At 52.8% G+C, this 12,290-nt stretch overlaps 1 protein-coding gene across 3 annotated transcripts in view; it reads right to left on the reverse strand.

Moving 5' to 3' along the window:
• Positions 1 to 1,432: 1,432 nt before the first annotated feature.
• The window catches only part of PRPF6 (pre-mRNA processing factor 6), a 50,414-nt gene continuing 39,556 nt past the window's right edge, over positions 1,433 to 12,290 (reverse strand). The window contains exons 14-21 of one of the 3 annotated variants that reach the window (XM_008059753.1): positions 10,512 to 10,650; positions 9,118 to 9,237; positions 8,688 to 8,864; positions 7,990 to 8,123; positions 7,164 to 7,255; positions 5,708 to 5,822; positions 2,313 to 2,439; positions 1,433 to 1,690 (exon numbers count right to left, since the gene is read on the reverse strand). In XM_008059753.1, the coding sequence (XP_008057944.1) occupies positions 1,538 to 1,690; positions 2,313 to 2,439; positions 5,708 to 5,822; positions 7,164 to 7,255; positions 7,990 to 8,123; positions 8,688 to 8,864; positions 9,118 to 9,237; positions 10,512 to 10,650 (1,057 nt within the window). In that variant the 3' untranslated portion in view covers positions 1,433 to 1,537. The remainder of the gene's footprint in view (positions 1,691 to 2,312; positions 2,440 to 5,707; positions 5,823 to 7,163; positions 7,256 to 7,989; positions 8,124 to 8,687; positions 8,865 to 9,117; positions 9,238 to 10,511; positions 10,651 to 12,290) is intronic. The other 2 variants (XM_008059754.1, XM_021713216.1) reach the window with 2 other exon arrangements.

Genomic DNA, 12,290 nt, shown 5'->3' on the forward strand with positions numbered 1-12,290 from the left:
GGAGCCTCCCCTGAAAGTGACCTGGAACATTTTCTTCAGCTGATCCCTCGATGCCCACTTGGCATTGACTGTGTTTAGCGGCAAAGCCAATGGAAGTGGTAAGAAGCTAGATCCAACCCAGGACACAGGCCATGACAGCCCGGGGGCTGCAGCCAAGTCACTGCCCCTCCTGGACCTCAGTGTCCGCATCTGTACCAGGGCAGGCTGGCTTTCAAACTCCAAAAAGCTGTCGGAGTCTCTTCAGAGCACATTTCAAAACCCCCGTATGACTCCAGCTCTCCAAGATCAAAAGAGACCCCAGTTTTAATGGCACTTGCAGGGAGTCCCAGCAGTCACTCCTCAGGATGGGCCGAGTAAGGCCTTCCAGATCCACAGGCCCTACCAACAGTTCATGACCCCACCTGGGGTGGCTGGGGCCATGCCCTAGGCTGGCCATGTCTGCGACACCCTAGAACCACAGAGAAAGTGAACCCACACCCTACTTCTGGCCTGCCTTGATGTTGATAGGCGAGGTAAGTACCTGGCCAGGAGCATGCCTCAGGGCTCCCCGTCTCAGCCCACCTCGCCTGTCAGGAGCAGGTGACTACAAGGTTGAGCACAGGCCTCCACACAGGAGGGCTGAGCCAGCTTAGTGGCTACCCCCATTGTGGCCCCTACCCCCTTCACCACAAGACACATGAGTCCTCTACTTTCTCAGGAGGACACATGGGCAGCTGCTCTCCAGAAGACAGATCCTGCTGGCCAGCCCTCTCATCCCACGTGACAAAATCTCTTCTCCTTGGCCAACCTGAAAGACTGTCCACCCACAGACTTGGGGTTAGTTATGACCTCCAGCCACAGCCCACATGCCCCTTCAGAGAGAATGCACCAAGACCCGAGGGATTCTTTTATCCACACAAGCTTCAAGGCTCAAAGGAAGCCGGTTCTCCCAGGTAGTGTACTTTTCAACCTAGAGGTGAGGATGGCTATAGGTGCTTTAGGGTCAAATTGCTGTTAATAAATTAGCAAAAATAAATTCACCTACAAAAGTAAGAAAACCTCTTCCCCATGATGTTTTCATTCACACGTGCCCCTAAGAGGCCTATGGAGGACCCTCGGCAGAGCTGGACCCTGCGGTTTGCACTCAGATGCTGGGAAGCCCAGCTGTCCCTGGACTAAGACCCCTACAGGCTCCTGTGAGTGGCTACTGACCCCATGTGTCTCCAGATCTGTGACAGGGTGCCCCACATTCCCTAGCTGTCCTCCACACATGGTATGCCCTGAACACCCACACTCTGTGCTTCTCCACAGTGCTTCCCCACAGTGCTTCCTCTGTGAAACACGGCCGTCTTCAAGGAGCCTCTGCTCACACAAGGACAGTGTGGGACAGGCCCGACTGGGGTGGCAGAAGCATGAGCCAGAGGGCCCCGGAGAAAACCAACAGGGTACTCACTCTGATAAATGACATAGAAAACCTTTAATAAAGGAGGATGCAGCTTGGAGCTCTTCCATGCCCTTCCCCGTGCTGCCCCAGCCCCGCCCCACGAAGACCAGCCTGTCAGAAGGCGTTCTTGATGCGGCCAGCCACCAGCATGAGAATCTCCCCGATCTTCCTCTGCCAGTTGGCGATGTCCTTGGACACAGCGCACCACAGCTCCCCATGCCGGGGTTCTGCGTTTTCACAGCGCTTCCTCACCTCCTCCTGCTGCTCCTGGGGGACACAGGCACTTCAGGAGGGTTTCCAGATGCTCCCTGGACCTGCCTACCCCACACCTGCCTGCACCTGGAGATGAGGCAGTCTTTGGGGTGCTCCTCAGGGGAGCTCCTCCTCCCCGGGGAGCCTGGACCCCAGCCTCAGCACATGGGAGGAGCTGTGCCAGGCTAAGTCTGGGTCTCACACAAATGCCTCCAGTCCACCTTCTCTGAACAAGGGGTTTGCCAGATTCAACATGGGCTGGCTACCACTTTCGTTAAAGACCTCAGGATAGCCTGACTGCCCCTATGAGCATGGCTCTGATACACTTGGCTCCAGGGAGCGGGGAAAGCAGGGGCTGATGCCCAAGCTCAGATCCCTGAGACAGAACGCAATTCTTTTCCTGGGATCCCCACAGAGTGGACTAACAGGTCACTCAAAACAGACCAGGCATCTACATTTCAGGGCATGGGGCCATGAAGTTGCACCAGGAAACAGCTATGGGGCATGTGGAGGACAACATGCTCCCTCTAGACCCAGTGCAGTTATGCTAGCCTGGCACCTTATGGGGACCCCAAGGGCTAGTGAAACACCCCCTTCACCCCAGAAGGCTCTGCATGGGAGGACCAGCAGGCCTCACCTCAGTGCCATGCTGCAGCTCAAACTTGTAAAAGAAGGCCCAGGCATCCCCCAGGTCCGAGTCGATCTTGACAGTGCGGTGGAACCACTCCCTGGCCTTGGTGATCTTCCGTTCACTCCAAAACAACCTGTTCCAGAAGAGGTGTGGTGGGAGCCAGAGTGAGAAGCTGTGAGACAGGGCTCGGGGCCACCTGCCTCACCTCCACCTGCTGCCCCTGTGCTCCCCAGAGGATGACCTGAGGAACGGGGGGCCTGCTACCTTGGAATCCCCCCAGATTACTGCCCTGAAACCATTCTTCAAGGCTCTAACCAAACTGTTTAAACAAAAAATGCACACACAGAGAAAGATCCTCAGATTACTTAAAATTATTGTTTTCTGGTTGGGCGCAGTGGCTCATGCCTGTAATCCCAGCACTTTGGGCGGTTGAGGTGAGAGAACTGCCTGAGCCCATGGGTTCAAGACCAGCCTGGGAAACTTGATGAGACCTTATCTCTACAATAAAATAATAATTAAAAAACTAGCCGGGTGTGATGGCGTGTGCCTGTAGTTCCAGCTACTTGGACGGCTGAGGCAGAAGGATCGCCTGAGCCCAGCAGGTCGAGGCTGCGGTGGCCAGGAGCATGCCACTGCATTCCAGTCTGGGCAACAAAGTGAGACTCCAACTCAAAAAAAAAAATTGTTTTCCTCTGGGTCAAATACAATGAGATAAAAATAAACCTGACAAAAAAATTAAGACTCCAGTTAGGCTGGGTGTAGGGTCTCACACCTGTAATCTCAGCACTCTGGGGGGCTAAGGCAAGAGAATCGCTTGAACCCAGGAGTTCCAGACCAGCTTGAACACAGCAAGTCTCATTTCCACAAAAAACTTTAAAAGTTGGCTGGGCATGGTGGCACACACCTGAAGTCCCAGCTACTTGGGAGGGTAAGGCAGGAAGATAGCCTGAGCCCAGAAGTTTGAGGCTGCAGTGAGCTATGATTACACCACTGCACTCCAGCTTGGGTGAGTGCAGTGGTGTAATCATAGCTCACTGCAGCCTCAAAAAAATAAGACTGGCCAGGTTCAGTGGCTCACACCTATAATCCCAACACTTTGGGAGGTCGAGGTGAGATGATTGCCTGAATTCACAACCAGCCTGGGCAACTTGGTGAGACCTCATCTCTACAATAAATTAAAAAAAAAAATTTAGCCGGGCATGGTGGTGCATGCCTATAGTTCCAGCTACTGGGAAGGCTGAGGTGAAAGGATCACCTGAGCCCAGCAGGTCGAGGCTGTGGTGGCTGTGAGGGTGCCACTGCACTCTAGTCTGGATGACAGAGTGAGACTCCAACTCAAAATTAATAAGTAGCCAGGCTCGATGGCTCAGTCTGTAATCCTGCGCTTTGGGAGGCTGAGGTGAGTGGATTGCCTGAGCCCGCGGGTTCGAGACCTGCCTGGGCAACTTGGTGAGATTTCATCTCTACAGTAAAATCAAAAAATTAGCCAGGTGTAGTAGCACGTGCCTGTAGTTCCAGCTACTTGGAAGGCTGAGGCGGAAGGTGGCTGGGAGAAGCCATTACACTCCAGCCTGGGTGATAGAGTGAGACTCCAACTCAAATAAATAAATAAATAAATAAAAGACTCTGATTAGGGGAAGTTCTGTGAAGCCTAATAAGCCTGCACCTCACAGACCAGATGGATCACTTGGCCCCACCCCACCTCCAGCAGCTTTCCCAGCAAACACCAAAAAGAGCGGTTTTCGGTCAGTACCAGGATTTAGGGAACACATGCCACGGTGCCTGCCAGACAAACAGACACCTGAAAACTAGGCCTGAAGAGAATCCATACTGGCCCACCATAAGCCAAATCAGGGTGTGCATAGGGCCCCACCTGCGATGAAGGCCAGACTGTGGATGCTGGGCATGCAGACAAGCCTGGTACGCCATGCTGCACCCACTGCCTCCCTAGCTTCCTTTCTTCCTATGGCCAGAGGCATGACAACAAACAGACTTCACAACCAACCCCCAGCTCCAGGCAGCTGTTCAGGCTGGTCTTGGTTACCAAATGGAATCACTCCATGCTCTGATAACCTGATTGTTTTTTAAGCCTGTGGTATTCCTAATTGCTTGGTGTTAGATAAACTGTAATTTAAAGAGCACAAGGCCAGAACGCATACACACAAAGTGCTAGCTTAGGAACAAGTAACTTGTTTACTTTAGCAAAGCCTTTTATAAGGTTTTATGGCTGCCCTATCAGAGTATCAGCATATGTCTGGGGGGGGTGGAAGGCAGGGCAAGATGAAGGGAGCCTCAGGCAGATTCAAGCTAGAGGCCTGTGGGCCCTGAAGGGGAGGTGCCCGGGTGGGACAGTGAGGAGAGCTCACCACATCTCTGGAGACAAGCACCACTGCCCATGAAAGGTGCAAAGGCAGGAAGCAAAGTCAAGAGCCCACTAGGGAGGCTGCCACCTGCCATCACTAGGGGTGGGGCAGACAGAGGGGAGGTTGAGCACGCCACTGCCAGGCAAGAGGGCAGTCTCAGAGTAGCCCTGGAGCTCAAGCCAGAGTCCAGGATTCTTCCAACAACCCCTCTCACCCCAGTTACCTCCTAGCCTCCGGGCCCATACTCAGGCCTACAAGGGAGCAATGCCCGTGGGTCAGGATGGCTGAGCTACCTGCTGTGCCCAGCACACCACAGGCCTCTGTCCATGTGTGCACAGAGCTTGCACCCTCTGCCACACAGTCATACAAGGCTGCCCTCAGGCTCGAGTCAGGTCCCCAAGGAGCCTCTGACCCAGCACCTGCAGGTCAGTGTCAACCACATGGTAGGAGGTCACTCACGGATTCCTTGCTCCCTCAAACCACATGTCCTGGGAGACACCTCTAGCATGGTTATCCCCTGTACCTGACACCAGCTCTGGTTTATTTCTGGAGTCACAGAGCTGCAAGCATCTGACCTCTTGCCCTAATACAATGAAAATACATTTCTTGGCTGAAGCCCTTATCCAAAGGGGATTTCTTTGCTCATTGAATTCTGCGTGGACCAACATCAGCCATATGTCATGTAACCCAGGCCGTGTATACACTAAAAAGTGGCAGAGACAAAGAGAATAGCCCAAAGAAGGGCCAAAGCACACTTGGGGAGCCCTGGGGGGGGCCAGAGAGTCCCAGGGGATGCTGTCCCTCCCCAGGGGTTTTGGACAGAAGCCCAGTCAATGTAGCAGCACTTTCGTGTGGTCATCTCTGCCCGGAGACATGTCTACTTGGAAGGTCACAGCAGAAGTGACAATAGCCCAGGACCAGAGGAACCATCCTGTTCTTAGACACCTGTAGGATGACCGGGTAGGGGCAGACAAGACACCAGGAGAAAGTCCCCCCAGGACCCCATGGGTTGGCAGTCCTGGGAGGACTCCCACTCACTTGGCTACAGCCAGGAGCACGTGGGGGTCATGCTCACACTTCTTCAGGGCATCCACACTCTTGGTCTTCCTCTGGGGCCTTGCTTCGAGGAAGATGGCTTCAGACCACAGGATACCTAAAATTCAGAAACAAAGTTCTGCACCTCAGCTTTTCACCTCTGGTTTCTGGAATGTGCCCAACCTGCAGATATTCTAACCCGGGACATACTTGGGCCACAGTTGGGGCCTCCCACGTGATGCCCACAGAGCCTGTACAGGGGGAGCCAGAGGCCCACACAGTTGCCCACCCTGAACCATAGCAACCCTGAGGGCACAGACAGAACAACCTACTGGGCTTCATTCCTATAGAAGTTTCACAGTTATGAATTCATCATAACAAAACAAACAGAAATGCTAGCAAAGAGTCACACAGAATGAAATCTTGTGGGTGCGGTGGCTCATGCCTGGAATCTCAATACTTAGGAAAGCAGAGATGGCAGTATCACTAGAACCCAGGAGTTCAAGGCTGCAGAGAGCTATGGTCATACCAATGCACTCCAACCTGGGCAAAGAACAAGACTTTCTTTTTTTGAGTCAGGGTCTCACTCAGCCCAGGCTGGAGTGCCACGATCATATCTCACCACAGTCTTGACCTCCCAGGGTCAAGCAATCCTCCTGCCTCAGCCTCCCAAGTAGCTGGGACTATAGGTGTACACCATCATGCTCAGCTAATTTTATTTATTTTTTTTTGTAAAGATACAAAGTCTGGCTATGTTGCCTCAGTGGGTCACAAACTCCTGGGTTCAAGCAATCCTCTCACCTCAACCTCCCAAAGTACAGGTGTGAGTCACTGTGCCCAGGCCTCCAGTTTTGTTTTTTTGTTGTTGTTTTTGTGTTTGTTTCTTACAGAAAGACAGTAATCTCAAAGCAGTATCGAATTAAAAATTAGAGAAAACCTAAGCATACAACAGTCAATAGGTGAGTGACATATCCACACAATTATAAAAAGCTACTAAAAAAAATTATGTTCTTGAAGATTCAATGAAGACAGAAAATTCTCACAAAATGTTCAGCTTTAAGAAAAGGAACAAAACTAAAAACACAGCATGACTAACTTTGTGCAATAGTCTGAGTTGCAATAACACAAACATGCCAGGAGCAGAGACTCCTGAGTAGGGCCTACAGGTGCCATTTCCTCCTTTTTTACTCCAAATGTGTTTACACTGCATATGCATTACTTGAAATAAGTCAAATTTTAAAAGAAAAAGAAATGGTAGCACTTCAGAACATGAAATCACATTCTCCCACGCTGAAGTCAGGAAGTTAATTAAATGTCTTAGTGACCAAGTACAGGTGAAATTTTGACTGAAATGATTCACACAAACAAAAAATGTTAATGAAGTTGGCCTACAGCTCGTCCCCACTTCCTCAGTAAACACCACTCCCTGCTGAACCTGGAAGCCAGGAAGCACCCTTACCTGAGTTGGGGCACTCCTGCAGTGCCTTGGCCATGAGCGTGTTTGCGATGTTCTTCAGGCCTGCGCGGTACTCCAGTCGCACGGACTCCAACCTGAGAAGACAGTCCCCAGGATGTCCAACAGCCGTCCACCAACAGCCATTTACTAACTGAGTGAATTCTGGTAGCTTCTGGCAAGTCTTGCTTAAAAGGGTTCCCAAGCCAGTCACAGCAGCTGGAACTCCGTTCTCTGCAGAACAGAGCTCGTCTGCCAGAGAAGCAAGGTGCTGGTGCCCACGTGCCCGCCAGCCCCACCAGCAACTGTCCCACAGCAAGACCTCAGCTCCTGACAATAGCCAGGTGATGGAAAGGTGCCAAGAATAAGCACAGCCCAGCCTAGGGAGTCAGTGTCAGTGAAGCACCCAGGAGCTGCCCCATCTGTAGCAGTGTCTGCCCCCAAATCCAGTCCTGCTGCCTAAGTTGGATAACATGCCTCCCAGAACCCAATGCTGCCTTCCTTGGCAAGCTTCTCTCACCCCACAGGACCTTGCCATGTCATTCCTTCTTAGAATCGGCTCTTTGGGCCTCATCCTTCCCTCGTCCTAGCCAGCATTAGACCTCCCTTCCCTGGGCATCCTCTATCAGAGTACAAATTAACCTGCATCAACCATCTACAGGCCTGTTGCAGTGTCTGGGCCCAGCCCTCGTGAGACAGAGACCTGGACTCCTCAGGGCCAGCACCTGCTACCCTCACTCCCGGGAGCAGGAAGTACTGCACCAGCAACTTCACACAGCAGCTAGATGAGCATGGTCCACCCAAAGGGTGACCTGGGTCTCTCAGGACTCACCACAGCCCAGGGTTCTTCGGGTTCTTCAGACGAGACTTCTCCAAAATGGCTCGTGCCCGGGTAAGCTGCCCAATCTTCTCCTCCAGTCGGGACAGCAAAAGCCACAGGGGTGTGGAGTGGGGACATTTCTTCAACTGCAGTCAACAAATCAAGTTAAGAGAGGAGTTCAGATAGTGACTACAAAGAACTGGGACATAGCCATGGCTGGCTTCACACTGGCAGTGGGCGAGTGTCTAGGGCTGCCTATGTCTACGTGTGCACAAGGTGTGTGTGGTTTATGAATGGGTGGTGGTGCTGTGTTCACACACAGAGGAAGTGTGTGGTTTATGAGTGCACGGGTCTTTGCCCACATGTGCAGAGGGTGTGCATGGTTTATGAGCATGTGGGTCTGTGTCCATGTGTTCACAGAATGTGTGTGGTTTATGAGTGTGTGGTGGTTTGCATTCACGTGCATTCAGGTATGTGCACAGCAGCCTGTGTTTCAGGTATACCATACCCTGTGCTTCCCAAATGCATCATGTACAACTTTGAAGAAGAAAAATTACGAGACTTGGAGAGGGGATAAGGGTTCGGGATCTGAGTGAGGCACTACCCACTGCCTTTTCACTTTCCTCAGAGTGAAGGGCTGCGGTTCCACCCCAGAGGGCTCCATTCTATAAGTGCCAGGATGCTGCAGCCCAAGTGCAGCCAAGGCTCACCCCCTGGTTGTAGGCATCCCGCGCCTTCTCCATCAGCTCCTCCTGCTCCTCGATCTGCCCCTTCATCATCCACAGCTTGGGGAAGCCCTCATAGTGCCGTAGGGCCTCCTCACACAGCTCCTGGGCAGCCGTGATGTTGCCTAGCACCCACTCCAGCTTCACAGACTTCATGAACACCTGTGGGGCAGACACACCATCACGGGCGTTGGCTCCGTGACCCACGCTTCGTGCTATGGCTCACCCTCAACACCTGCATCCTGCTGTTCTCTATGTACTCTGAAAGCTCCTCACAGCACTCTGTACACACAGAGCAGGGGCTTAGAGCCAAGTCACCAAGATGTTCTATGGCTGTCACCACGTGAACTGGGTGTGGGTCTGCATGTGCACGCCAAGCGCCCCAGGACGGCCCTGCCCGCCCGCTGTGCCTCACCCTGGCGGTGGGTGCACTGCTCCGCGCCTTGGCCAGCAGCCTCCGGGCCCGCTCGTACTCGTTGTTCTCCGACTCCAGCTTCACGGCCGCCAGCCAGATCTCTTCGCTGTTGGGGTTAGCCTGGAGGGCAAGCAAAGCCGTGCCAGAAGGAGTCAGAACAAAAGGGACCAGGGCTCGATCACGCTAATCAAAAGCAGGCAGCCTGGGCACCAAGCCGGGCCTCACTCTGCTGCAGGACTGGTCTGGTCCTAGCCCTTTCTGGGGAGGAGATGACAGAGCTGGTTCTAGCCTGAGAATCCAGACTCACCTGAAAACACACAGGCCCATGCTCCCCCTCTACAGAGGAGGTCCCACAGCATGCAAACTACAGCACAGGTGGGTAGAGCTGTCTTCTCCAGGACCCATCCAGCCAGCCCTCTCAAAGCCCTAGATGGGCCACTCATGTCCTACACGGGTGGACCCACCACACCCAACCTCACTCTTTCCCCTGAGCTTGGTGAAGAGGAACCAGCCAGCCCAGTGTGTTTATATGGGTAGGACAGAAGGATGCCCAGTGTGTCGCCAGTAGTGTACAGAGGGCTCCCAAAGGCTGAGACAGGGCTACTAAGATCCAGGTTCAGCAGCCATGCAGGCAATGCCCTGGAAACCTCCCCAGGTCAGGGGTTCTGCCCAGACTAACCCTCATCAGCACAGCTGCCAGTTGGCCACACAAGATGACCATATCACAAACCCAGTTAGCAGCCCCGAACTGTCAGGGCTGTGGAAAGCTACTGGACAGGTGGCAGCCACCAGGTGGATAGAGGGGGATGCTGTGACTACTCAGGAACAATGCTATCTGCTCTTGGGTTCTCTTCAGTAGGCAGCTGAGAGCGAGAGGCTCAACCCAGGCCAGTGCCCTCTCTGGGTATTTACTCAAGGAAAGACATACTTTATGACATTAGTCTGGGTTACAATAACAGATTGACATTTATACAGCACTCTATAGTTTATTAAAAATGATTTGACTAACACCATATTGTCATAAAGTATTAAGATATTACACCTGACAATAAAAATAAGGCACCTGAAAAAACCTGCACATGTCATGACCACAAGTACCATCAGCCTGGCTCGGTGCAGCTACCTGAATGCCTCTCCACCCACTCAGTGGTCCCTGCCGGCTCCCAGGGCCCTTGTGGATCCCATGTTCTGTGTTCTGGCCACACTGAGTGGTTGGACCGAGGGAGTGAACACCTGTTGAGCTGTCTTTCCTGTTCTCAGGCAATCTTGTGGCCCTGGCTCCCAGGAAGCAGCCCTGGGCTTTGGTGCACCCTGACCAAGGTGTGTGTTCACAGGGAGCTCTCAGGGCCCCCAGCACAGACGACCCTCACCCAGCACAGACGACCCTCACCCACCTGGAAGGCCAGAGCCAGGATGCTCCTTGCCGCAGGCACATCCCCTGCCAGCCACTTGGACTTGGCACCCATGAGCCACAGTACCTCTGCTTTGGGGCAGTGGGCCACAGCCCTCTGCAGGAGTGCTTCCAGGGACTCCCTGCAAGACAGAGGGCCATGGTCACCAGGGCCATAAACAGCCACAGCACACATAGCCATGGCAAGAGTGCCAAAAAGACAGTTATTGCTCCAAAGTTCAACATTATAAATGATTTACCAGATTTTACAATGGGGAGAGTGTGGGGAAATCTTTTCTCTTCATAAAGGTTCTAAAATCAACTACTGAAGAGGGTTCCACAAAGCAACGCATTGTTCAAATAGCAGTCATAGAAAGGAACTTCACAAGACCCTTTTACAGCCGTGTGTGCTGGAGGCAGCAATAACTTCATGGCTGTGGCAGGGAAGGCCTTTTCATCTTGAACCACAGGATACACCCTGGACCCATCAACAAAGATTATGATCCCAAGTCTTCTGGCATCCAAAAAAAAGGACCTTACTGGAAGAAAATTATTTTAGGTCACTACTGAGCAAGAAAACTGCTAGTCTTGGGCACCAAATATAAAGCCCTGGACTCTCATGAGGCCACTGACCCTTGGTCACGTCACCTTGCACCAATAATTCTTGTGGGCCTCAGGGCGCACGGCCACAGGACCAAGCAAATACACAACATCACCCTGCGTGCAGTGAGGTCCAGCAGACCCTTGACCTTGGTCTCTGCAGAGAGAGCAGGACAGGAGAGGACCTGCCCACTAAACCCAAGGGTTAAGGGCAGCAGTTCATACTTGGGTCGTGGGCCCAAGAGGACTTAGCCAACACCTGAAACCGCCCTATTCTGCACTTAGATGGCTCCAGATGACCTTCTACGGGGCGTGCCATCGGGCCCATTCCAAACATCCCCAGAGGAGTTAATTCTAAAACACCAACCCAGTTGGGGGGGCCAGGCCTGAGCAACACCATGGAAAGATGCCCTGAAGAGACTGACCTTAAAGCAGAAGAAACAAGGGCCCCACAGTGCCTGCTGCAGGCCCAATGAAACCAGTAAGGCCTGTCCTCACCTGGCTCAGGGCAGCACCCAAGGCCCGGGGAGGAGACAGACTGAGGGTGCACAGGGACACAAACCCAAAGCCCTTGAGAGCTACCCATTTAAAACAAGAAACTGCAATGCCTAATTCAATCAGCATTTATATCCAATAAGGCAGACCCGAAAGGTTTTTTCAATTAAAGAGTACAATGAAAGAAAATTGTCAAGGACCTCCTCTGAGCACAAAACCAAGCCAAAACCCAAAGCCAGCAGGGCTTAAATAGAAAACACGCCTGCCTAGACCCAGATGCTGCGCCGCCCACTATTGTGGTCAGTGCTCAGGACAAACATGCGGGCCCAAGCCTCAAGCCTGCACCCTGGCCCCACCTCAAGCCACAGGGCACTTGGGCAGAACAGCTCCCTCCATGCCTCAGTTTCCCGACTATAAAACACTAACAATTCTATCAAATCTGTTTTTATAGGAACTATAAAAACAGATCCATAGCCGGGCTCGGTGGCTCAACCTGTAATCCTGCGCCTTTGGGAAGCTGAGGTGAGTGGATTGCCTGAGCCCGCGGGTTCGAGATCCGCGCCTGGGCAGGCGAGACCTCATCTCTACAATAAATCAAAAAGTTAGCCAGGCGTGGTAGCGCGTGCCCGTAATTCTGGCTACTCGGAAGGCTGAGGCAGAAGGATTACCGGAGCCCAGCAGGTCGAGG

This window comes from Carlito syrichta, unplaced genomic scaffold, assembly GCF_000164805.1.
Source record: "Carlito syrichta isolate Samal-C Ts95f unplaced genomic scaffold, Tarsius_syrichta-2.0.1 Scaffold304348, whole genome shotgun sequence".
Classification (NCBI taxonomy): Eukaryota; Metazoa; Chordata; class Mammalia; order Primates; family Tarsiidae; genus Carlito; species Carlito syrichta.